A 23469-nucleotide genomic window follows, 5' to 3' on the forward strand; every position below is an offset into this window, starting at 1 on the left:
AGTAGAGCGGGTAAGTAGGGGCCAAAAGGAGTATAAGCAATGGCTGAATGAGGAGTATCGTAGTCGCCTACTCCACGTTCTTCTTCGGCAGATTACCATCAACCAATAACATAACATAAGGATAAATGCCGAATCAGGGCCCCGAGGTGTGTAATAGCTATTTGTCTACTTGATTCAATTCCAACATAATAAGACTCGTCATCCCCGACAGGTCCTTGACCCTTGAGCAAGTATGGTTACCTAAGTATTTATGCCCTTCACCTCACTTGTTGTCTAAATTTGGATCTCTCAACCCCTTGCCAGCTCACCTTCTTCGAGGTGCATACGTAGTTACTCATATTACGATGTTATTCGACCATTTCCCAGCCGAGCTGAGGTCCGGGGATGGAACTAGGGTGTTCGGTCGATATTCGGTGTGGCATTTGGTTATGTCAACTTTGGTGATTGGAATCGTCACTCTGATAATTGACTACAGCTACATGCTATGGAGGAGATCAAAATTGGTCAGTTACTCCGGTAGCAGGTATCCGTTCAGTAAAAACTAATCCGAGTGGCCGTTAGCCTCCTGGACCATTTCCCTGGCCCGTTGTAGGAAATACTTTTATGCTCCCGGAGAAGAAACCATGGATTTGGTTCGAAGAGCTATCTAAAAAATATGATGCGCCGCTTGTCACGATATGGATCGGACGGTGAGAGGATCCCGCCGCCGGTGTGGATTTACAACTAACTTCCGGAATAGGAACCCAACAATTTGGATTAACGACGCTTGGACGGCCTCGGAGCTTTTCGAGAAGCGTGCAGGCGTCTACTCGTCGCGGCCGCGGATGTTGGTCTTTGCGGAATTAGGTGCCGGCCAAGATAACTTGGTCAACATGTATACGACGCGTCCTGAAGAACGTGACCGTTGGCGTGTCCACCGTAAGCTCATGCACCAGGGCGTCGGTGTACAGTCCGTCCGGAGGTATCGCCAATTCCAAAATAACGAGAGCCGCGTCGTTGCGTATGACTTACTCAAAGCCCCCGACGATTATGTTAAGCACTTCGAACGGTACGCCACGAGTGTTGTCTCCATTATCGCTTTCGGAAGGCGTGTCGAAAGCTGGAGCGATCCTATTATCACCGAAGTCATCGCCGTCATGCACCTTGCTGCCGACCTGAATGTCCCTGGCAAGACCTTTCCCATGCTCATGGAGACTTTCCCTTTCCTTGCGAAGTTCCCTAACGCGATTGCACCGTGGAAGTATGGGTTAGGTAAGAGACGTGGGACTCACTTCTTCCACGCTTTAGCAGACGAAGCAGTTAAAAAGGAAGGCCACGAGGACTCTTTCGTCCACTACCTATTCTCCGAAGGCCCAAAGTATAACCTTAGGGATGCCGAAATTTCCTCCCTAACTGGGAATCTATTTGGCGCCGGGTCCGACACTAGCAGCAGCACGCTGATAACGTTTGTTCTAGCGTGTTGCGCTTTTCCAGAGACCCTAGTACCGGCGTGGGAAGAGCTCGATCGTGTAGTTGGCTCTTACAGAAGTCCGACTTGGGAAGACGAAGAAAAGCTCCCCTATGTCAAAGCATTTGTTAAGGAAGTTTTCCGATGGCGTTCGGTTGCCATAATTGGAGGGCAACCGCATGCGCCGACGCAGGATGACTACTATAAAGGTTGGCTGATTCCCAAGGGCACCTGGATTCAGGGCAACGTATGGGCTATTCACCATAATGAGCGCGAATTCCCCGAGCCGGATCGTTTCAACCCGAACCGTTTCCTCCCCGGACATCCAGATAGCCGGCCGTTCCCGGGAGAAAGGGGTTATATGACCTTTGGATGGGGTCGCAGGGTATGCTCGGGGCAAGCACTGGCCGAACAGGGTACTTGGATTACTGTTGCGAGGATACTATGGGGCTTCAACATTCAGAAGAAGAGGCGTTCGGACGGCAGTACGGTTGATGTGGACATTTTCAATTATACGTAAGTGCAACAGAAGGAGAGAAAAAAAGGGGGGACTTGCAATATATATAAAACTAACGACACGCATGCAGGAATGGACTCAATATGCGGCCGCAGCCATTCGAGTGCAGCATCACGCCACGTAGTGAAGAGATTCGCCAAACAATAGAGCGCGAGGGTAAGCAGGCACTTGAAGAGCTGGAACAGTATCGCGGGGAAACCAAGTACCGAATGTCAACTTTCTACGCAAGAAACGATGTTGCGATGAAGCTTTACGGGGATGAGGAGAAGGCGTCATCGTAGTTAAGTGTACCTAGATGAAGTCGATCTTCTTACATCTAAATCGTGGATTTGAATTCTAGTCCTGATTCCTGGCAAATAGCTCATATTTATTGAGCGAAAGGCAACATGAATATGAGGCGCGAGGATTTTAAAAATGAAAATAAGAATAAAAATAAAAATGGGTAACTACAAGCATTTACGAAACCTTCCATGACCTTTAAGAGGTGAGGTAGGTAATCGATAGGGTCGGCTCATCGGAGTACATAGGTACCTCCTAAGAGAGGCCCAGATCTCGCCAATTTAAGTTGCCGGATATTCGAAAGCTTCCACCTCCATGCGTGTGCTGGAAACATACCTCATTTCCTTTATCCATCTCTCGAAAAAGGTACATGAGAGGTAGATATTTTGAACCGCCATATCCAGTCCAAAGTACAATATGCAGATATCGAAGTCCATAGATGAGGGCGCGTATGAGGGCGTCGGCCTACTCATATTGGGAGCGGGTTGGACTTCAACATTTCTTATTCCGCTCCTAAAACGCGAGCAGATTAAGTATGCTGCTACAACTACGGACGGCCGAGATGACACGATTCGATTCAAGTTCGATCCCAAATCGAGTGACGCGGGGCCGTTCGAGGTGCTACCCATCGCCAAGACCATACTAATCACATTTCCACTCCAGGGAGAAGGCCAAGCAGAGCATCTGGTACGCATGTACGAATCCACACATCAGAAGTCCGGTCGCTCCAAACCACACTTTATACAACTAGGCGCTACAAGTATTTGGACGGCTCCAAAATGGCAGGACGAATCGTCACCCTACGAACATGCCGACTCCCGTGCCATAGCCGAAGATGAGTTGATGGCATGTTCCGAGGGCGCCGTACTGAACCTCGCCGGACTGTACGGAAATGCCCGCCAGCCGCGGGATTGGGTAGACCGCGTGGTGAAGTCGAAGTCCGATTTAAAGGGGAAAGGCGCACTACATGTCATACATGGTGAGGACGTCGCCAGAGCCGTCGTCGCACTACACCGAAATTTTACCCCTAAGAAACGGTGGCTTCTGTGTGACATGCATGTCTACGACTGGTGGGATTTAGTACAAGACTGGGCAATCCAAACTTTGCGAAGCACCGAGGTTGGCGTCGGTCAAGTTGACACATCGACCGCCAAGGTCGAGAGGCAGACGGAGTTGCTGAATTGGGTTGGCGAGCTCATGGTAGAAGAGGGCGTAAGGGCACTCCCAAGAGATACGTCTTCGCTGGGGAGAATACTGGATGGTAGAGGATTCTGGAAAACAATGGGCATCTGGCCGACTCAAGGGCGAATTAGATAAAGAACAAGCCCCCCCTCAGTTCACACTCGAATCTTCCAGAGACCAACGGCTACGTATTACTATATTAAGGTAAATCTAGATCTATCATATCTATATCGTCTTGAATTTAGCTACTCTTCCTTGTGTATCTCTATGCCCGGCGGTGCGCCTACGAGAGTCTTGCACTGAGCGTAAATAACAAATTGACCAGCAACCAGACCGCACGTCATTACTATTCGAGGACCCAAGCCTGATAGTAATAATCTCCTAGGACCGAACTCCTTTGCGAGTGTGAACATTCTACTTGTCACACCTTGTTTCGGATCGCCCGCACCCTTGTTGATAGCTGACAGCAGAGTATCAGCCGGATGGGAGAGAACTGCAGCTGCAACACCAGCTACAACACCGGAGCTTAGTTCTACTCCTGTGGATTGCAATTGAGTCATCTTGGCTTTCCTCTCGGGTCCCATGCTGCGGTATATGACCTCGACTGCCGCCTCGTGTACGGAAAACTGACCCACCGCGTACGGTACCTGCTTAAACAACAGCGGTATGAATCCCGAGTAGAATCCCCGTATACCTTCTTCCCTAGCTAGACGCATGAAGCCGGACGTAAGCCCGGATGCGAAACCACGTTGAGAAACAAGGCGGATACGCGTAGCCTCGAGCGGACATAGCGCAATGTCGGCGAAGAACTCTGCCGTCGCGCTGGCGCCTAGGTAAATGGCAGTGCGCCGCTGCGTTGCTTTCTCCTGAGAACCCGTCATGTCGATAAATTTCTTCTTGAAGAACTCGTATCCTGCAAACTTGCCACCGCCCTGGACTAGATAGCCGACGGCAGTAGGCCCAAAGCCTGTCAATAGAGCCGAAGCACCCTCTTTGGCTACTATTTGCCGGGCAGCCCTAACCATGTTGAGCCCTTTCATTGAATCGTCTACCTGGATTCTCGTTTTGACTACATCAATGGGGGTTGCGGCCTCCATTATTGTTAGATACGATCATGGCTTCTAGTTATCTTAAGTAGGTAAGGTAGGTACTTGCCCCATGAGTGAGGGTTGCCGCAAGGGCTCCGGCACCAAAGAACTTGACATAATCACCCGAGCCGAAGGGGGGAGTTATACTTGAAGAGCTCATTTTTGAAACGCTATTCTTAAGTATAATGAGAAGACTGAGCGACAGTCACTCAAACCCGATCAGACAATCTTATATCGTCTCGGCGCGTGGTCGATTACTCAGCGACAGGATGGGCTCGAGACTGCAGAAAAGAGGGAGTCGAGTTGCCGTTTTCTAACTAAACCAAATCCATCGACGGCTCCTTCAATGGAATATAAGTTTTTACACAAAATATTATTTTATTTTAAATTAAATTGTTATCATAAACCCGAGAACCAATGCTGCGTTGACCTATTCCGGACTGATCGGACCCTGTGAAAAGCTCTGACGTCATGATTTCGATCAAGATTCTTTCGATCGGACATCGGACCCATACATAAGCCTCTCCCGGTTTGCGCTCGGGCTAGGTACTCGGAGACCCGGTAATACGGTACTAGGTAAAGGTTGATGCTATTAATATCACATCAAATTCCGACTCGGCTTTTAATTCCCACGATCTTGATAACAATATCTTCAAGTTGTAAAGCCGCTAGTAGGAAATTGAATGGCCGTGAGGGTGGAATTTTGTACAAAGGACCAGTTATAGAGACCTTATCAACGGCCTTTCAACCCCATTTTCATCACCTTACTCATTTCTCCCACCTTAGGCATATATCCCCTTAACGTCAGGTGTTTTGATATAATAGAAAATTATGTGGAAGATCTTCGTTTCTACATCTCGTTCCCCAGCAAAAGCCGGTAAGCTCTTTTATACAACCCACAGAAAGCAAGATCCACGTCAAAAGCTCAGAGGGCATAAAGGGGAAACTAAGTACGAAAGGAAAGAGGAAATAACTCTTACCTTGATAATAAGGTGATTGTTGAGGTACCTAGGTACGTAATCAAACCGTAACCTAACATACCTACCTTAGGTTAGGTAGGCATATATACCTACCTTTGTCCTATTTAGCATCAACGTTGCATCCTTGTGTATGCGGCTTTTATCTAACCTCTATTTATGAAATTGAGCCACGAATCGGTGATCGATTCTATATACGCAGTTTAATAATGAAATTTCACAGTTGCTACGTCTCTAGTAACTCCCATTGCCTCCGTAAAACACCCCGTAGCTTTATTTGTATATAGGAAATCACCATATGTCTAATAACAACATATTAATTTATGATGGGAGCTTTTCGCAAATAATTTAGGTAGAGCTATCTGTATTTATTGCTTGTATATATTTCCTCTAGTGGTGCTTTAAAAAAGTATGAAATAACGGAATATTGAAAAAAATAGTTATCTGGCCTTGAAGTACGAACACTCCAAGTTTTCTGCATGACCTCGACAATGACACCCGTAGACCGCCTGACGATTAATCACCTAAGCAACTCGACAGCGCGTCTACAGCTCAACGCGACCATAGTAACCACTAGTAAGGCGACGAGCTGGATACAACGCCTGCCTCCCGTTACAATAGGAATTTTCAAGATTTCAGCTCCACAACGCAACCAACTATTTTACACACCCTCGATAGTCTTTCGGATAACTACTAGGTAAAGATGAATCGCAAAAACAATCCAGAACCATCTCAACTTACAACTACTACCCGTCCCCGTCTGGAAAATAAAAATGGCCGGACGCCTTTGCCAGAGGCACCCAGTGTTCTTCGCAAGAGAGCTGCTATGAAGTAAGTATATTTCAGTTCTCATGCCAATATATGGCTACCTTATCTTTTGAGAGTGAAGGTAGATGCGATTTGCTACTATCTTAGATCAAGTTCACTTGTATTTCAGTTGGTGCTTCTTCCGATAGGCTTGGCCTAGTACCGCTTTGCACAAAGCCCCTTATTTATCCCTTATACCTAGGTAATTTTATACGACATATTTCTTGACAAATCATCTCCTTCCTGAAATACTAACATGAAATCATCAGCAATGCAGCCATCACCTCCAAGGATGTCATCCCCAGCCCTATCACACCTAGTCTTGATTCCGAACCAACTGCTAGTCCTAGCTCCGTTGTCTCAAGCCAAACGGTCAGCCACAGTTCACAACCCTCTATCAATTCCCAAACTTCAACTACTAATTCAACATCGGAAGATGAGAGTACGAAGCCCTCTGGCTCAGATGATACAGATACCTTCGTGTTTGCTGGCGTTAGGGGGCGTGTTATCACTATCAAGGGCGAGGAGCGCTTCTTCTGTATCAAATGCAAACGACACTACAGTTACTATAGAAGAAGTGTTGCCACCCATTACAACCATGCTCACGACTCTTCCTCCAGCTTCTCGCGTCTACGAGCTCCCTTACCTGAACTGATTCCTTGTTCGGAAGATGGTTGCAGCTCAACCTTTAACACGAAGCAGGCTATTATCAATCATCATCGCCATGTTCACGGATATAAGGGGAAGTCGGGCCCCATCCTAGCTCTTTACGGTTTCTGAGCTTGCTTTTCTTCTCCTTTTTCCTTATTAATACCTGCCAATCGAGTTAGGCCGCTGTATTCCTCTAAACTCTAGTATAGGAGATGAGGAGGGTTCCATTCATTAGGAGAGAATCTGACGTTGGGAATTATCATTGTCATACCTCAAATCAATTGTCTGAGGTTAAGAGAAGAGATTGTTACGTCGTGGGATAGTTATTTAAAACAATAATAGATAGGGCTAAAGCCTACTATTCTTTCTATGTAAAGAATAAGACCACGTCTTTCTGATTAGTATGATTGTTAATTTAAAAGTTTCAATGTATCTGGACTCATGAAACTTTGCGATACTTCCGAGTCGAACGACCTCAGCCAGAGCGTAATCGTATACGATTTCAAGATGCATATCTTGGAGGGGGCAGGTACCAGTTGATGATAACGGAATCCTTCTCATATCATATCATTAACAGTTCCCCCTCATACCTTTCGTTACGCCCTTTATGTAAAAAAGGTTGGATGCATGATATTGATGTTGGAGCTGAAAAGATTTGAATTCTTAAGGCCATTAGGTCTAGATCTAATAATACCCCTCATAATATCCTATACCTTCCTCTCTGGTGCCCGCCATCTCCTTATACGCCCTTCCTTTCAAGCCCTTCCTACTGCATAGCCCCCATTCTATAGGTCTTTAAGGACTCCGGAGTCGCAAGCTATATATAGAGTCTATAATCACCTAAGGAAATATATCAAGCAGGTAGCTATCCAAGGAGTCATTTTGGTTCTCATGAACGTAACCTTTCATACTCAACATTGACAACGTAAGATATTTATTACACCACACCAACTTGGAAGATTAAATTTCAACTTACAACACTAAGATGGCGAATGGCAATCTTCAATTCCGCGTCGCAACCCCAGACGACGCAGCGCAGATTCAAAAATTGGTACAGTCTGCATTTCGTGCCGAAGACAGTAGGAAAAACTGGACAGGGGACATGACTCTTGCGTCGCAGTTCAGCGTCAAGGTCGAGGAGATCATGAGCAACATCACCAAGCCGGATAGCGCATACCTCATAGCTACCGATGAAAACGGCGTCCTAAAGGGTTCTGTGGGTGTCTCTAAACGCGACGCCGACCTTGCCCGCATCTACATGCTTGCGGTTGACCAGCACCACCACCGGGGAGGCATTGGGCGCAAGGTCCTGGCTTATGCTGAGGACTACTGTCAACAGAGGTGGAGCGTTAGCAAGCTGGGACTTAATGCCCTTTCTTCCCGCCACGAGCTGATCTTGTGGTACATACGCTGCGGCTATCGAAAGACGGGGGAGTTAACGCCGTTTCCGCGTGAATGGTTCGCGGGCTTGAGTTTACCGGGCGACTTGTGTTTTGTCGAACTGGAAAAGGACTTGAATAGGGGCGCCCCCGCAGTCGAGGAAACATAGACTTCTATTTTACGGACCCCATGTTTACGCCGCAGGAATGGGGGCTCAATACCTATGCGTTTGGGGGTATAGCCAAAAGATAACACACACACCCACTTTATTACAAGTCAACTCTTAATAGGAGCATGTGGTCACCTATGTCTTACTCAAATTCCTGTAGTGTCGTGTATAGTACTTTCGATAGAAGCTTCATGCTGTCAAGGTTCAACTTCCATTTAATGGTTGAGTGGTATATTCTTAAGACTATTACAGCCTTACATATAACCAAAAGACTAACGGCATGGAGATGTCGTTGCTGCATGTTCTCATATGTAGGTACGGAACTAGGTAACTATTACCAAATAAGTATTCAGCAACTACTATTTACTCTTTTTAAACTGCCCAGCACTCTTCTTTATTCACAGGTATCTTCTACCCTCCGCGATCAAATCAATTTGTGCTGTCGATCTTTCGAATTCAACCGTTGTCCCGTCTATGTATGACTTGTAAGCTGCCAAGGTACCTGCATGTGTGTGCAGGCATAAGAGACGCTAACTTGGGATAGCCCATGAAGGTGGGATCATGTCGTGATTCGTAATATGATTCGCATTCTATTCGTGTTCTATTCGCTCCGCCGTCATTTTACTTAAAGCACTATTACGACTATTGAGCCTGTGGATTTGGATGGACCACGTTCTGAATTAAATACCTACCTGTACTAAAAAGTAGACCTTACTACATCGTAAGGTACGTGATATCGTAAGTCTACGTAGTGTAAATGACGCGTCCCAATTCGTAGTTCAATTCAGTCCAGTTTCAGTTTTGTACCCTTGAATCTTCTTCCCTGATGTCCTTACGTGTCCGTTATGTTTCTTCAAACTTGTTTCTTCAAACTTGTTCATGTACGTATAAGCAAGCACATTACAGCCAGTCACACGCCTCGGTATATCATGCATCTGTCGATCTGTGTACCTTCGACAGGATATCGGACGGCAGAGGAGTGATAAGAAACACTTGGTCGGCTCTTCCGACCAACCAATGTATCTTATTTTTGCGGTTTTGCGTCCACTAGCTAAGCGGGACAGGGATGACGCCGCAGTCATATTAGATCTTATTAACCTTAGGTGTATTCTTAGCGAAAGCTCAGGGAAAGTTAGTGGAAATATCGGGTGGAACGGCTTAAATTTCTGCCCCATGCACAGCGCCGATCCGCATTGGCGTCTTTATCGTCCGCCTATTGGATAAAAGGAACTATGGGCGGCTTGAAATGCGGGTCAGGCCCGTGAGCAACTGAGCCAAGGACTGCGTCATCTTCTTTTTTTCTTTTTCAGCCGTTGAAGATGCATCGACAACTAAGAAGAAAAAAAGAAATGTCGTAAGTTAAATTCTTACAGACGTATCTGTATATGTGGGCTAAGATGTTTAAGTCATGTTGATATTTCTATTTCTTTCAATTTAAAGATTCTCTAACTACCTCCTACCTAGTTGTAATGTAGGTAGTTATTGTACCCAAGAGAGAAGTATGTACCTTATTAGTGTATGTAAAGAAAGAAAGAAAGAAAGAACCTTATGGCTAGAGAAAGGAATGCATTCGTCTAAGATCGTCGGCGTACTATGTAGTTTTTGGCGTATTTTATCTCCTCGACTCACATTTCTCCATACCTCAAAGATTCCACAATTCCTACCTACTAAAAGTAGATTCTTGCCTCTTTGGATTCGTACCACACATACGTATTTGTATGTATTCCCCTCTTGCCTTATGTATTCCTCTTCCTTTGGGCTTGTCTCGTCGTACGGTATCCCACCCTAGGCTTCGGTTCTCTACATGTAATCTTTCCTGCCCCCAGTACCTAGAATATAATCTTTCTCGCCCCCAGTAGAATATTCAACTATTCTCCCTATTACCTTTTCTCCCCACTAGAATATCGAAGAACTCCTAGTCTTCTTCCTCCTCTTCCTACTTTTCTCAGCTATGCTACCCCTACGGTGATAAAGAGAAAAAGGGCTCTCCCATGTTTCCATCCAAGGTCCCCCGCGTCTTTGTCCTCGCCAGCGCCGTGCTCCTGTTCCTCGTCACTTACACGACCCTTCATCTGTATCATCGTGTCCCGCCCTCATATCCAGCGGCGGATCCTCAAATCCTTCCGAACAAAGATGCGATAACCCAAGAGGGGCAGTCGGATGCCAATGATGTCGTGGCCGCAGATATTATTACTGAAATTTTAGCCCCAGCTATTACTACTCCCACTCCGAGTCCTACTAGTAAAGATGAAGAGCCAGCCTGGAAGCCAAAAACTGGTAATGCGCTCTCTCAACCATCAGCTCAGCCTACTAGCATCAGTGACGATACTGCCGCAGGGGATAAATCCGGAGAAGAGGAGCATCAACAACCGCTTCCCGATCATAAGCTCTGTTCCAAGGAATTGGAGTTTCTGATGCGCTCAAGCATCGATCTGGGATTAACCGAGCGCGTGCACTACTCCCGCCGCTACATTAAGTCCATATTCTCCGATACTGTCGACAGAGACGAGATCGTCAACATCACAGAGCCTCTCGTTAAAAGCGAGGTAGAAATCGATCTACACCAATGCGGAGATGCCATAATTCCTCAGTCTGAGCCTATCAACCTAGTTGTCCCGAAGCCTCATCCGAAGACCACGTTTTCTCACCTTATGTTCGGGGTGGCAACGGATTATAAACGTCTCAACGACTCGATTATCCCTTTTGCCCATTGGATTTCTGGAACTGGCGCCAAGCTTGTCGCTGTCGTCACAGATGCCAAAAAGAAATCACCTGAAGATATACAGCGACTACAGCGTAGTTTTGAGATAGCTGATATCAATGTGACTTTGGTGAAGCCTATTAGTGGGGACTTCTCGACATCGCAGAATCATGTTGCTGTCCTTATCAATATGCTCCAACAAGACAGTCCCGATACCCAATGGTACGGTCTCATAGACGACGATACCTTCTTCCCGAGTTTGAAACCTCTGTCGGACAGCCTCGGCACGTTGGATCACAAGACCGATACTTACGTCGGTGCGCTCTCGGAAGACTTCCAGTCTGTCCGGAGCTTTGGTTTCATGGCGTTCGGTGGCGCTGGTGCATACCTGTCGGCTCCGCTCGCCAAGAAGCTTAGTGACCAAGCTCTCCAATGTATCCACGACGCAACTACCCAAGAGGGAGATACTATCCTTCGGGACTGCGTATACTATAACTCCAAAGCCAAACTTACTATTCTCCCGGGCCTGTACCAGCAGGATTTAACGGACGATGTCAGCGGATTTTTCGAAGCTGGGTTAAAGCCTTTAAATCTTCATCATTGGAAAAGTTGGTATAAGGCACCTGTCGAGAAGATGGCGAAAGCTGCCAGGTTTTGTGGGGATTGTTTCTTGCAGCGCTGGCGGTTCGGTAATGATACGGTCTTGTCAAATGGATTTTCCATTGTGGAATACCCAAACGGTGTGGATTCCGTCAACCTACAACTAATGGAGGGCACGTGGGGTAAAGCCGACAGCAAAGACTTCGATTTTAGCCTTGGTCCGCTCAGACAACCTTACCCCCCGGATCAGAAGAAGAGCTATAAGCTGAGAGGAGCCGAGTTCACGGAGAGTGGGGATCTAAGGCAGCTGTATGTGCGGATTGCGGACGCTTCTAAGGATGGAGATGAACTCGACCAGGTGATTGAACTGATATGGCAAGGGCATTAAATAGCGGGCGTTAATGGAGGCGGCACATACATGTTCTCGGATTAGACTGTTTACTTTGGCGTACATCTTTGGTCTGCATAGAGTCTTCACTTGGGGATGGCGGCATTGCATATGTACTTGTATTTAAGAGGTACTATTGACCAGTGAATTATATGAGAAATTCGATAAAGTCCGGGAGGTAAAATTAGCACGTATTAAGCTATATTTCCCTCTTACCCAGCTCATTTGCGTGGACTATTGTCAGGACTAGATGCCCTAGTGAGGTGAATCATGCATAGAGTGAATGCCGAGGGTAGGTAGACCAAGTAGTGATCGTATTGAACTTAGTAACGCCTGGCCTCTCTATCCTCTGACGAGGGCGCTTCGCGCCTCTTACATAGTCATAGAAACCCCTGTAGCCACCATGACAACTATATTGGTACGTTCAAGAGTTTATTCTCGGGATAAAAGAACAACAAAGGTTGGCAAGTCATAGGTTCTTTAACCCATGAGCAGATATTAAAATGACAGATTATTATATTTAACTTTATCATCTCTCCTTAGCACTTCGTCTCTGAAGTCAAACAGGTACATTGATTGGAAAGCAATTTGGTAAACGGCATACACGTTATAAGGCTAAACGAGCGCATTGTTGATATGAAAGTATAAGGCAGTTTCATTGTTGCACAAATGTTGAAAGAACTTGGATGATTGGTTTAATATACAATGAACAATTTTGTGTTACTATTCTAGAAGCAAGTTGTAGAAAAATTACGTTTGTTAGACTACAAATGCCTTGTTCACGATATCTCCCAAGTTCTTAATAAACACAGCTAGTTACCTAAATATGCACTTGGAGTCTTCTTGCATGATCTTCACCGTCCAGCCATAAACTTCCAGAGTCTCCCAGACATTTTTTGTAAAGTGCTTAAGCCAAACGAACCCTGGTAAATTCCACTTAACTCGTAAGTACAACATAACCTAAGAATCGTCAAGTAGTTACCATGGCTTTCCCATTTCCCGGCCAATATCAACAGCAACCATGTTATGCGGCTTCCCACTTCTATGTAGAGGGTCAAATGGATCCGTCGGTTCAGCTCTTCATGATCAGTCGATGGACAAATGATCTGGCAGCACGTCTCCAGGAACTACAAGGACAGCTCGCTTTCACAATCTCTTCCGTAGATCCACGGACCGTTAAGTGGCTGGAGTTCCACATCTATCTAGCGCAGCAGTTCGAGCTCATATCTGCAGGCCTTGTAACTCACCGCTCATGGTTAGATCAGCTTCAGCAAATGCAACATCAACCAGTGCAGCAAGATCATCAGTATCAGTATCAGCAACAACAGAACCAACAGGAGCACCAGCGAGATCAGGAACAGCAGCTACAACAGCAATATTATGCAGAGCAAGCGGAAAGACCCATTTTCGACATTCCCCATACCTATTCTATGTCCAAAGCACAAATAAAGAAGCTAAATGAGAAGCTTGAAGTAGCACACGAGGAAAGTAAAAACGAGACTCGACGTAAACTCAAAATGAATGATTCTATCACGGGTGCTTTACCGGAATAGTCCGAATGTCGTCTATCTGGCGAATACCTGGATGCCTATTGGTTAAGAATAGATAAAACCGATGACTCAACATTGCCACACAAATAAGTGATAGTAAAAGCAGCCGACAGGATAGTATGGGGTAGAGAAACGTATCTTGTAGTAGCCAAGAATTTAAAGCAATCAAAATAATTTAGTGAAGACATTGGTTGACAAACCGGCCCTAAGCTGCTATGTTCTTGACTCGGAGTAGAACAAACAGGTAAATAATATATTTAGAAGATATAGAAGTAAATATCAATTACTGTAACCAGTATCGCTCTGGCAGCGTCCCACCGATCTAAAACATATGGACATTACCTATAGTTCATATCTAAAATCAGGATTTTCTTTATCCGTCAAATCGTCGAACGCGTGGGCGTGCTCGATCTTTTCGTCATTGCTCGAGCTGACTTCATGTTTCCCAGTGACTATCGTAGGGTCATCACGGCGCTTAACGATGTTCCTCCGGACAAGCAACACTCGGAGGAGGATTAAAAACAGGTTAAATAATACATAAAGGCAAAAGTGGACGGTGAATCCTTTCTGATATCGAGGCGCGTCTGTTTCTTGGAAAATCTGCGTGATAATGGTTAGGCACACGTGCGCCCGCTCGCGCTTAATGAGTTGAGGACTTAGATAATACTAACCTGGGGAGCTGCCATGTTACCGGCGGCCCAACCGATGAAAGTCGTGGCTAGAGTCGTGGATTTCTTTGTCTGCCCCGCCACATTCAGGGAAATCAAGGAAAAGATCATATTACCCTCAGCAAGGCAGAACTGTGTGTAGTAAAAAGCGATCAAGAGCCCGACTTTATTTGTAGGTAGGGTTCGGAGGGATCGAATATATGATAGCAGTGCCGATAATAGCCGGACTGTGAAAATTAGTAACTAATGATCACAGTTATATATAGACCCTGGCTTACAGGGTCCAAAGCTGAGTAGGTTAGTTCGAGGATCTTCCCATTAAGTAGACAGAGAAAAGGGGGGTATGTGTACTTTCTATGATACAAGACATTAGATGAGATTACCACTAGAGACACCAGAAAGCTAACTAATGGTCTACCATCATTGGCAGAGCAGATCCCGTCTTGCTCCATCGCAACGATTGGAATTTCTGATGTGGCCATATGCTTTTCCAAGATTTAACACCGGTCTTTCATAGTTTAAGCAAACGATGCAATATGTCGTTGGCGCACCACAATAGTCTCGGCCGTTGATAACAGTACTTCAAGTTAATTGATAAATTCCACTACTCAATGAGACTACCGGTCAGTTACCAGCAATAAGTCCCAGCAAGTCCTGGTACGCGTGATGAGTATCACATACTAAAATATCCGGGCGGACAAATGCGCAAATCGCGAACCTACAGTCTTATGGTGATTCGAATCCAATCGAGATTTTGGATTGTTGCCGGCGCACAGTCCGGTACTTGGCCCGAATCTCCAAGTCAGGAGTTAACCCCTTTTTAATATTGTGGGTCCGGGGAGACATGCGGAGAACCCCATGGGGTTCGTTGCTAATGGAAAAGGGGAATGGGATCACCCCTTAGTATGGAATATACTAGCAGGAAGGCCTCATATTACTTTGATAAGGCGAATAATCGACAATTCGCGATATGACATACTTGCATCTCGATTTATACTAGTAAACGAGACGACCTCGCGTGATCAGGCAGTAGATCAGAACCCATGGATAACCTCATTGCTACTCTCTTCATTATTCTATTCTACCAAAATGTGATAGCCACAGGAGGGGAACGGTTTGCCCATTCTGAATGGGATTGTTCCGATGGTTCCCGCGTTCCCAGGAATGAAAGCTCGAATCGACCAATTCGTCCACCCTGGCATCTGGCATACGCACGATGACTTGGAACGTATGAGGATCGGAGTCGAGGGTGGTGAAGATCCCCACGCGTCGGCCTTTGTCAAGTTTAGCGTAGATTTATACTCGGCTTCTAATGTAAGAATTCCAGCTAAGGCCTCACAACTTCATTCTTCCATCTGATAAGACGTCAAGTATAGTATGCAAGGGCCCAAACAAGTCATCTGTCGAGGATCATGCAGCAATTATACAGCGTTCTCGAACGATGCTTGAGCAGCTTGGCAGAATTCTATCATGTGGTACATCACCAGAGATCAGCGCCACTAGGATATAGCCGCCACAATCTTGGACGCTTAGGGGTCGAACCTAATAGACGTGATTAACACTAATACATCCCTACTTGTAGCTTTAGACGGCGACCTATTTATTAACGCCGCAGAGATTGTGAGGTAGGAAGGTAGATGGGTTGAGGAGGGTGCCAAGCCTTCGGGGACGTCAGGATTCTCTAATCAGCTCTACTGGCTGTTTGCAAGACAGTTTATCATAATCGGCCAGGCCAACTATGGGCTAGCTGGCATTAAATCTCTCTTGTCGTTTGCAGTATACCTTGATGACGTTGCAATGGTGAGTAAAAAACACCATCTCCTTTATTCATCGCGCTTAACATTCTCTCCTGTCTTCTAGTATAACTATGCGCTGGCGTGCTCGGGAATTGGGACACAGAGACTGGACAGGGCGCCGAAACTGGCAGGGATTAAGGTCATGCTACGGCAGCACTCGGTTGGGCTGCCGAAGCCTCTCGAGTAGTTCAGTCCCAGGGATATGATATCTACTCGCTTCACGATGTTTAATCCTTAAGGGGGCCGAGTATACTGCCAAGTATACTCTAGGTTATGAGGTGCCAATTGACCCAAAGTTTTACCGGTGCGAAGCAGTTCTAGTCAACGGCCCTTGGAGTGCGCCTTCAAACATTAGTCGCGGCGTTGCTGGCGGGCCGCATGTATGGGACGTAAGGTTTCCTCACATTCCCGGTTCTCTAGTATTTCAAATGCTGATGATATAGATATTTTATTATCAATACGTCATCAAGAGAGGGTCGGAATGCAGGCCCATCTTGTGGCGGGTAGTGCACTGACTTTTGCCCAGCAGATTGCCGCCATGCAATCGTACGGCGCACTCGGCGTGGAGGTGGCTCTAACGGAACTGGATGTTAGAGTCGAGACACCGGCAAACGAGACCAGCTTGGGGTGGCAAGCCGAAGTCTACAAGAATGTACGTGTCCTTTCTTTGTATATGCTCTGCTTCTGCTAACGGTGTTATTTGCTAATCTGTCAGTGTGTGCGCGCAAGTCAAGGCATGCGTAGGCGTAACGATCTGGGACTTTTACGACCCTTTCAGTTGGGTCCCAGCAGTGTTTCCGGGTGAAGGAGCCGCGCTGCTTTGGTTTGACGACTTCACGAAGCATCCAGCCTATTACGCGGCTATCGAGGGGATGAACAAGACTGGGAATTGTACGTCTAAGACAAAGAGGCGTACGATAAAGAGTGAGAGAAGCCGACAGCTGTATTAGAATACTCGTCCAGTAGCTGGGATAATACCTATGTGATGTGTTGTTATATGATAATGGTCTTCCCCAAGGGTCCTTCGTGGTCGTGATGTTAGCTCTTAACGACCATCAGTTACCTTTTATCTTGTATAGGGGGGGTTGTAAAAGATGGCTGCATAGGTAGGTACCTTACCTAGGTACATATTAGGAGGGATGTATGTGGATAACTAAGTACCAACGACGATGTGCTTCTTAGAGAAGCTGCTGTTCCCTTCAAAGGAAACAACGCATGTAAGATCATATGTATCTTCTTCGTTGGTTGGTGTAGATCTGGTGTCCTAATCAAAGTTGCGTTAGTTCAGCTATCGTCCGATCTTGTCTCCTGCGACTTCTTCTTCCTTTCGGCGTACCAACGTCGGTTTTCTACCTAAGATATAATACCACGCACCTCATACCTACATCATAGCTGAAGCAAAAATGCGCCTCCTGAATACAGCAATCTGCTTCCCTACGCTAGCCACCATGATCATTCCTCTATCCTATACACTTCCGGTTGGCAACTCGGTCCCCGAGGCCGTCAGCGCGAAACATCATCATATCCCCTTTCGAAATTCCAGTCGTTACCGCTGGTATAATACCAGCAGAGGGATTAACGATCCTCAGATATTCTGTCACGACGAATCTCAGCCACCTATCTACACTGGTAAGTATGCCACCGTTCGGAACTAAGCCAGTGTATTTTCAGTTTTCGTGTATCTTCTAATTGAGCTTCTTACTACTTACTAACAATACCCGTACATACTTAGCGGGCGATGAAGACTTCGGTGGTCCCGGCGTGCTTATATGGAACCATGACCCGAAAAGCCACGGCGCCGCTAACGGGACCATGTTCTTCTTGTACGAGAGCAATCACGACTTCGTTCCTTATAAGTACACGGTCGTAAGCTCCCTTGAGATAGCCATATCTTTACATACCTATCCTAAGAGTGTTCCTTTTTAGGGCAGGGTGCTAATAGGAATCTTATACTTCCTTCTAGATCCCACCCTGGTCATCCGTATTCGTTGCCGTATGTCCAAATTTCCGCGGGCGCATTGTGCGGGGAGATATTATGAACTTCGACAGGCAAAAACATATGTTAGGGACATGGGCCGAGATCAACTGGCACGCCAATGGGTCCGGAACGGCATGGGGAGACATCTCACTGCTTCAGGGCAACGATGGGGCCGCGGTGATCCAGTCTCTCGACGGGCTTAGTAGGGCGAAAGGGTTCACGATAGACCTCTTATCGGATGCGCCAGCGAACGTATTAGCGCAGAAGGCGACGGGTTCGTGGTGCCTCGACAAGATCATCGGGCAGGACGCGAACAACGCGACGAGGGAATGGGAGATGCAGTTTCTAGATCCGCAGAATGTGTATTTGGAGGACGACATTGACCCCGTAATCAATTCGGGCAACGGGAGGTTCCAGGTCACGTTCTATGAGGGTATCATCTAGATAAAATGATTTCTTGGGTCTCTTCCATTTCGCCCTCTGTGGTTCACGGGAATTGTGTATTTCAGGAGGCGCATAGAAAAAGACGAAGAAAAAATAAATCATACAACATTAAATATATTTGTTAGTTATGTAAAATCGAACATTAAACCGTGAAGCGCTAAATACATACATGCATCATTATGTAGGTATATGTGCATAATTAAACTTTAAGGTAAAGTTCTATCCAATACGTGCATGGTACATATGTACGTCCATGTTAGCTCGCGTCAGCCGTCTAACCTGTCACATAAATTTACTATAACTAGTGGAAGTTACACATAGCAAACCGTGGAAGTTGGAAGGTAAAACGTAGGAAGGAATACATAGAGGGCAGCTTCTAATAATAACGACTAAATTACCTAACCTAACCTAACCTATATAAGGTACCTATGATCTCAATACTTTTCTTTCTGCCTGGTCCTATGTAGAGTCGCATCGCACAACACAACAATCCTGACCCTCCCCCATATCCAATCACTTGGGATTCCCCAGCCTTACCTTTATGCGGTTTGTGCGTTGAACTTGCGAAAAAGTTGTTTGTGCCGAATTCCCGCCTTCTCACGATCCATCTTGCCAAGGCGCCTGAGCCTGAATCACTGAATCATACAGTAGCATTACTACTGTTTTCGTACATGTTTTCGTACAAACCGCCACCCGTTTCCTGTCACCTCTTCGGCGATACCAGAAGACCAGAAGACCAGAAACGGAATGGGCCTCTTTTGCTCGTAGCGCCAATATCTTTGGCACCAGATTACCTCGTCGTCTCATCTTATAGCTGTAACTCGTCGCCATGAACTGAAGTCGTGTGCCTTTTTTCTTCAACAAGTCAAATGAGAGCGCATACGTCTTATTAGTATTGGCGTTGTTTATTTAGGATGGCGTCGCCATCTCGGAAAGTCGTTGTCTTAGCTATCTGGTACGTGCGCAGCTATGTTTCTCGTCCCGTCTCGTCCCATTTCTCTTGTATAATTCCAATTAATGCAAACCCAAATAATTGACGTGCAGCAGTATTCTCAGTTTGAGTGCCACCTTTGTCCGGTCCCGATATTATAAAAGCGCAGCCTTCGGTACGGCCCGCCGCTCTTCTTGTCTTCTCGTATAAATGCGCATAATGTTGACTTCTGTGCAAACTAGAGCGGCCTTTCCACTTTTCCATCTTGACCTTCCTGTTCTCTGGCCTCGCCCTCTCTGCCTATGCTAGATATATACTGCGCTTCGAGCCGAGTTACGCGCCGCTAGCCGACGGAAATGCCTTACCTAAATCCTTCGCTGGGATACTGAAGTCCTCGCTTCGGCTTCGCTTCCTCTCGATATCTTCCGCGCTATTGCTATTCTGCCTCGTTGCCCGCACTATCTTGTATTGGCGGACTATTCGTACCATCCACTGTTCGTGGGATGGACTTCAGGTTTGCGCCTAATCCTACCCCGTAATTAGACATCTAGAATTAACCATTGATCCCTATTGACAGTCGTTTCTCCCCTTCCTCCTCATAATTTACGATGTCCTCGAGCAGCGACCTCTACATCTACCGAGATATGGATATGATACGCAAGTAGGAGATTCGGGCACTTCGGCCTTCCTAAAATATGGCCTGGTTGCGCTGTTCTGGGGCTTGGCTGCTACTGATACCCTCCTTCTTTCTGAGCGCACAACTGGCGCAATATGTCCCGGCGGAACGCACATCGAGCGCTTCACACCTCTTGCTCAACTAGTCACATTAGCCTTGGATGCCGTGTTGATATCTCAGGTTGGGAAACTCCGGCAAAGCAACGAGGCGCAACCAAAGACGTGGCATTTTCTAGGCGCTCTGCTTTTAAGTTCGGCGGCCGTCTTGACATTCTTGGCCGTTTGGTCATCAATTGACCGAGCCAATTTTCAATGGAATGTATTTCTCACTTGGCTTGCTGTTGGAGACCTGATCATCGATAGTATAGCTGTGACAATAGCTATAGTCTCGGCCGTCTACCTCCTTGGTTATTTTCATACCACACTGGTAAGCCTACTGCTCACAACTACAGGTATCTTCGTGTACATACAATGGAGGATCATGGATGGAACTATGATCAAGGTCTGGTCTAATTGGTGGGGCCTTATAACGGGCATTTGGCTGTTCCTCGGGGCAGGCATCTTGTTTCGATTTAGCAAAGCCGTCAATTTTCAGCTGCAGTCAACCGGCGAGAGTGTTATTTCCAGGAATCGATATGGCCTTTACGCCCTCTTAGCCTTTTCTCTTGTCTTCTGCCAGACAGTTTTCATGAGCCCCGGTGGGTTCCGACCTACCCCCGGCCCTATCATTGCCAATGCCAGAAGCGAGTCGGATACTTGGATAGCCGGGGCTGGGAAGAGCAAGTCGCTGAAGGAGGCCGTCTCAGAGTATAGAGAGCGCTATGGTATGCCGCCTCCCCCCGGTTTCGACAAGTGGTACATCTTTGCGACTTCGGTTAAATCCCCGGTAATCGATACCTTTGACCAGATTCATACTGACCTCCTCCCTTTCTGGGGCACCGTACCGTCTATCCTCCGTCAGAGGACGACTCACCTACTCGAGCACCCGTCACTCTCTATGGGAGGCATTATCATCGAGGGCGGCAAAATTGAAATATCGCCGCACATCCGTGGAACCCATCGATGGATGATGGATGTTACTAAAGACATGCTCGAACCCTTTGCGCAATGGCTCCCAAATATGCAGCTTGCCTTCAATCTCGACGACGAATGCCGCATATCCGTCCCCCTCGACCGCATGCAGGCATATATAGAAGAAGGAGCTAAAGCCAGGGCGAGGCTAAGCGCAAAACAGAAGTTATTGCCATTCAGTAAATCACAGGAACCGCCCTGGCCGAAAGATTACCTGCAGGCAGATGAGGGTATTTGGGAGGAGAAATCGCCATGGTTCTTGGACAGATCCAAGCGACAGATATTTTACGAATGGATTTCACCGACGTGTCCTGCAGACTCTCCGGTAAATAAATATCGTTGGTGGAATAGAAAGGCAGAATGTCTAAGCTGCTCTGCTCCGCACATGAAGCATGGTTTCGTATCCAATTGGACGTCGTCTGGTGACTTGTGCCATCAGCCCGACCTTGCGTATCTGCATGGTGTCCTGCTATCACCGTCTGCTATGGCACCTTCGCATACGCTATTCCCCGTCTTCAGCCAGAGCCGGCTGTATAACTTTGCTGATATATTATACCCGAGCCCGTGGAACTTCGGCGAGAAGGTCGAGATCGAGAACAATAAGAGCATACCTTGGAACCAGAAGCTGAACAGCGTGTACTGGCGCGGCGCCTCATCTGATGGCTTTGCCATGCATGGTGCCTGGCAGACATTCTTGCGGGCCAGGTTCGTCCAGATGGCCACCAAAGCAAAAATATCCATTCGGGCAAAGTCTCTCTTCAACCTAATTCACACCCCGAGACATATCCTTTCCACTCTACGCTCTACCACCTCATCATCGCTCCCTTCTTCTCAAAATGCACCCGCCGTGGATAACCACCTCACTGTTAATGTCTCGTTCGTTGGCAACTTTAATCGCTGCGACGAGCGCGACTGTAATGCCGAGCATATCACCTTCTACGGCTCATCCACGGCTGAGCCACCGCCGTCTCTCGACTTCCAGGAGCACTGGCGTCACCGCCATCTCATCGACCTTGACGGTGCTGCCTTCAGTGGCCGCTTCCTGCCGTTCCTCAAATCTGCTTCTCTGCCGTATCGTGCAGCCCTCTTCCGCACTTGGTGGGAGGAACGCGTCCATGCTTGGAGACACTTCGTACCATTAGACGTGCGACTTGGAGATTTCTGGGGCGCCGTGAGCTACTTTAGCGGGCCCGGTCTAGCAGACGCCGACGAAATCGCTCAGGCAGGGCGGGACTGGGCGCTCCAGTCCCTTCGGAAGGAAGACATGCAGGTTTACATGTTTCGATTATTGCTAGAGTGGGGACGCCTCGTAGATGATCGCAGGGAGGATCTTGGATTTACTTTCTGAGGGAACAGGGGAAGTAACAGGAAAAGAAAAGTTGGCTATGAATAATAATACGGGCACTGTACACATAAACGGATGGACTGGGTCGCTGGGGTTTGGTACTTGCTGCTTCTTGAATGTATGATTTTACGCTTGATACCACTACAAGGACGGATGGCTAGAGGAATGTATACGTATATATGATATCGCATGATTAATAGCGAGCAATATTTCTAGTTCCATTTGCATTTTTCACGGCATTACGAATCGGCAGCTAATCAAGATAGACGATATCTTACACAAAGCATCTAAATCAAAAATATGCTAGATTATGGATAAATTGTTCGTCAAATTAATTAGGCTAGCTCCCGTCTCTTGGATTAGGATTACGAGGCCGTCTATTTACATCTGAGAATATAAAGACAAAAAGGGGTGGAGGGAAGAAGAGAAATATATGTGACGGGTGTAGGTGGAAAACTAGCAATTAACTCCCTCTTCCCAAGCCTATTTATCGCCTTCAAGAGTCTATATTTCCATTCCCATTTCATAATTAATTCATTCCAAAGGGTTTCTTCTGCAAGCCCATCTGCACTAGATCGAGCCGACTTTCAGCTTTTTTTCTCGCGCCTCCTATGTGCTCCATGCTTGCCTTTTCGCCGAGGGTAGGTTAACAATACATAAGAAATGGATCGCGACAAGCTATCCTAACATCTCTTGTCAAGTCCAGAATATACACAATAGACTTGCTCGATATCAACATGCCTTGTAGTATGCAGACAATGATGTGATGGCTAGGCTAAGCGAGCAAGGAGATGGATGGAGAATAATTGAACGACACTCGTCTGC

General features: G+C 46.7%; 11 protein-coding genes across 11 annotated transcripts; 9 read left to right on the plus strand and 2 right to left on the minus strand.

The window, feature by feature from the left end:
- The first annotated feature begins 136 nt into the window (after positions 1 to 136).
- F5Y00DRAFT_233318 (cytochrome P450 98A3) lies at positions 137 to 2465 on the plus strand. Its single transcript, XM_048007293.1, has one exon. It carries the CDS (start codon positions 678 to 680, stop codon positions 1965 to 1967), a length of 1290 nt encoding a protein of 429 aa, XP_047866369.1. The 5' UTR covers positions 137 to 677; the 3' UTR covers positions 1968 to 2465.
- Positions 2457 to 3647, plus strand: F5Y00DRAFT_233319 (uncharacterized protein). The gene has a single exon (XM_048007294.1). The coding sequence runs from the start codon at positions 2661 to 2663 to the stop codon at positions 3558 to 3560; it is 900 nt and encodes a 299-aa protein (XP_047866370.1). The 5' UTR covers positions 2457 to 2660; the 3' UTR covers positions 3561 to 3647.
- On the minus strand, positions 3648 to 4944 carry F5Y00DRAFT_233322 (mitochondrial phosphate carrier protein). The gene is made up of 2 exons (XM_048007295.1): positions 4581 to 4944; positions 3648 to 4516 (listed from the first exon to the last, which is right to left on the minus strand). Exons 1-2 carry the CDS (start codon positions 4671 to 4673, stop codon positions 3671 to 3673), a joined length of 939 nt encoding a protein of 312 aa, XP_047866371.1. The 5' UTR covers positions 4674 to 4944; the 3' UTR covers positions 3648 to 3670.
- A 1249-nt stretch (positions 4945 to 6193) lies between these two features.
- F5Y00DRAFT_260738 (uncharacterized protein) lies at positions 6194 to 7077 on the plus strand (the record flags this gene model as incomplete). The annotated part of the gene is made up of 2 exons (XM_048011066.1): positions 6194 to 6321; positions 6567 to 7077. 2 exons carry the CDS (start codon positions 6194 to 6196, stop codon positions 7075 to 7077), a joined length of 639 nt encoding a protein of 212 aa, XP_047866372.1.
- Positions 7078 to 7933: 856 nt separating this feature from the next.
- Positions 7934 to 8497, plus strand: F5Y00DRAFT_260739 (acyl-CoA N-acyltransferase; the record flags this gene model as incomplete). Its single annotated transcript, XM_048011067.1, has 1 exon — positions 7934 to 8497. One exon carries the CDS (start codon positions 7934 to 7936, stop codon positions 8495 to 8497), a length of 564 nt encoding a protein of 187 aa, XP_047866373.1.
- Positions 8498 to 10138: 1641 nt separating this feature from the next.
- Positions 10139 to 12328, plus strand: F5Y00DRAFT_233324 (glycosyltransferase family 31 protein). Its single transcript, XM_048007296.1, has one exon. It carries the CDS (start codon positions 10489 to 10491, stop codon positions 12184 to 12186), a length of 1698 nt encoding a protein of 565 aa, XP_047866374.1. The 5' UTR covers positions 10139 to 10488; the 3' UTR covers positions 12187 to 12328.
- An 841-nt stretch (positions 12329 to 13169) lies between these two features.
- Positions 13170 to 13739, plus strand: F5Y00DRAFT_260741 (uncharacterized protein; the record flags this gene model as incomplete). Its single annotated transcript, XM_048011068.1, has 1 exon — positions 13170 to 13739. The coding sequence occupies one exon, from the start codon at positions 13170 to 13172 to the stop codon at positions 13737 to 13739; it is 570 nt and encodes a 189-aa protein (XP_047866375.1).
- A 339-nt stretch (positions 13740 to 14078) lies between these two features.
- On the minus strand, positions 14079 to 14515 carry F5Y00DRAFT_268556 (uncharacterized protein; the record flags this gene model as incomplete). The annotated part of the gene is made up of 2 exons (XM_048012279.1): positions 14079 to 14336; positions 14408 to 14515. 2 exons carry the CDS (start codon positions 14513 to 14515, stop codon positions 14079 to 14081), a joined length of 366 nt encoding a protein of 121 aa, XP_047866376.1.
- Positions 14516 to 15502: 987 nt separating this feature from the next.
- F5Y00DRAFT_233325 (uncharacterized protein) lies at positions 15503 to 15832 on the plus strand. Its single transcript, XM_048007297.1, has one exon. It carries the CDS (start codon positions 15548 to 15550, stop codon positions 15761 to 15763), a length of 216 nt encoding a protein of 71 aa, XP_047866377.1. The 5' UTR covers positions 15503 to 15547; the 3' UTR covers positions 15764 to 15832.
- A 1771-nt stretch (positions 15833 to 17603) lies between these two features.
- On the plus strand, positions 17604 to 18622 carry F5Y00DRAFT_260744 (uncharacterized protein; the record flags this gene model as incomplete). Its single annotated transcript, XM_048011069.1, has 3 exons — positions 17604 to 17829; positions 17933 to 18066; positions 18164 to 18622. The coding sequence occupies 3 exons, from the start codon at positions 17604 to 17606 to the stop codon at positions 18620 to 18622; spliced, it is 819 nt and encodes a 272-aa protein (XP_047866391.1).
- A 373-nt stretch (positions 18623 to 18995) lies between these two features.
- Positions 18996 to 22929, plus strand: F5Y00DRAFT_38162 (glycosyltransferase family 90 protein). Its single transcript, XM_048013583.1, has 4 exons — positions 18996 to 19577; positions 19670 to 19728; positions 19796 to 20067; positions 20131 to 22929. Exons 1-4 carry the CDS (start codon positions 19537 to 19539, stop codon positions 22645 to 22647), a joined length of 2889 nt encoding a protein of 962 aa, XP_047866378.1. The 5' UTR covers positions 18996 to 19536; the 3' UTR covers positions 22648 to 22929.
- Positions 22930 to 23469: the final 540 nt, after the last annotated feature.

Source organism: Daldinia vernicosa (assembly GCF_022497035.1).
Source record: "Daldinia vernicosa strain CBS 139.73 unplaced genomic scaffold F5Y00scaffold_15, whole genome shotgun sequence".
Lineage (NCBI taxonomy): Eukaryota > Fungi > Ascomycota > Sordariomycetes > Xylariales > Hypoxylaceae > Daldinia > Daldinia vernicosa.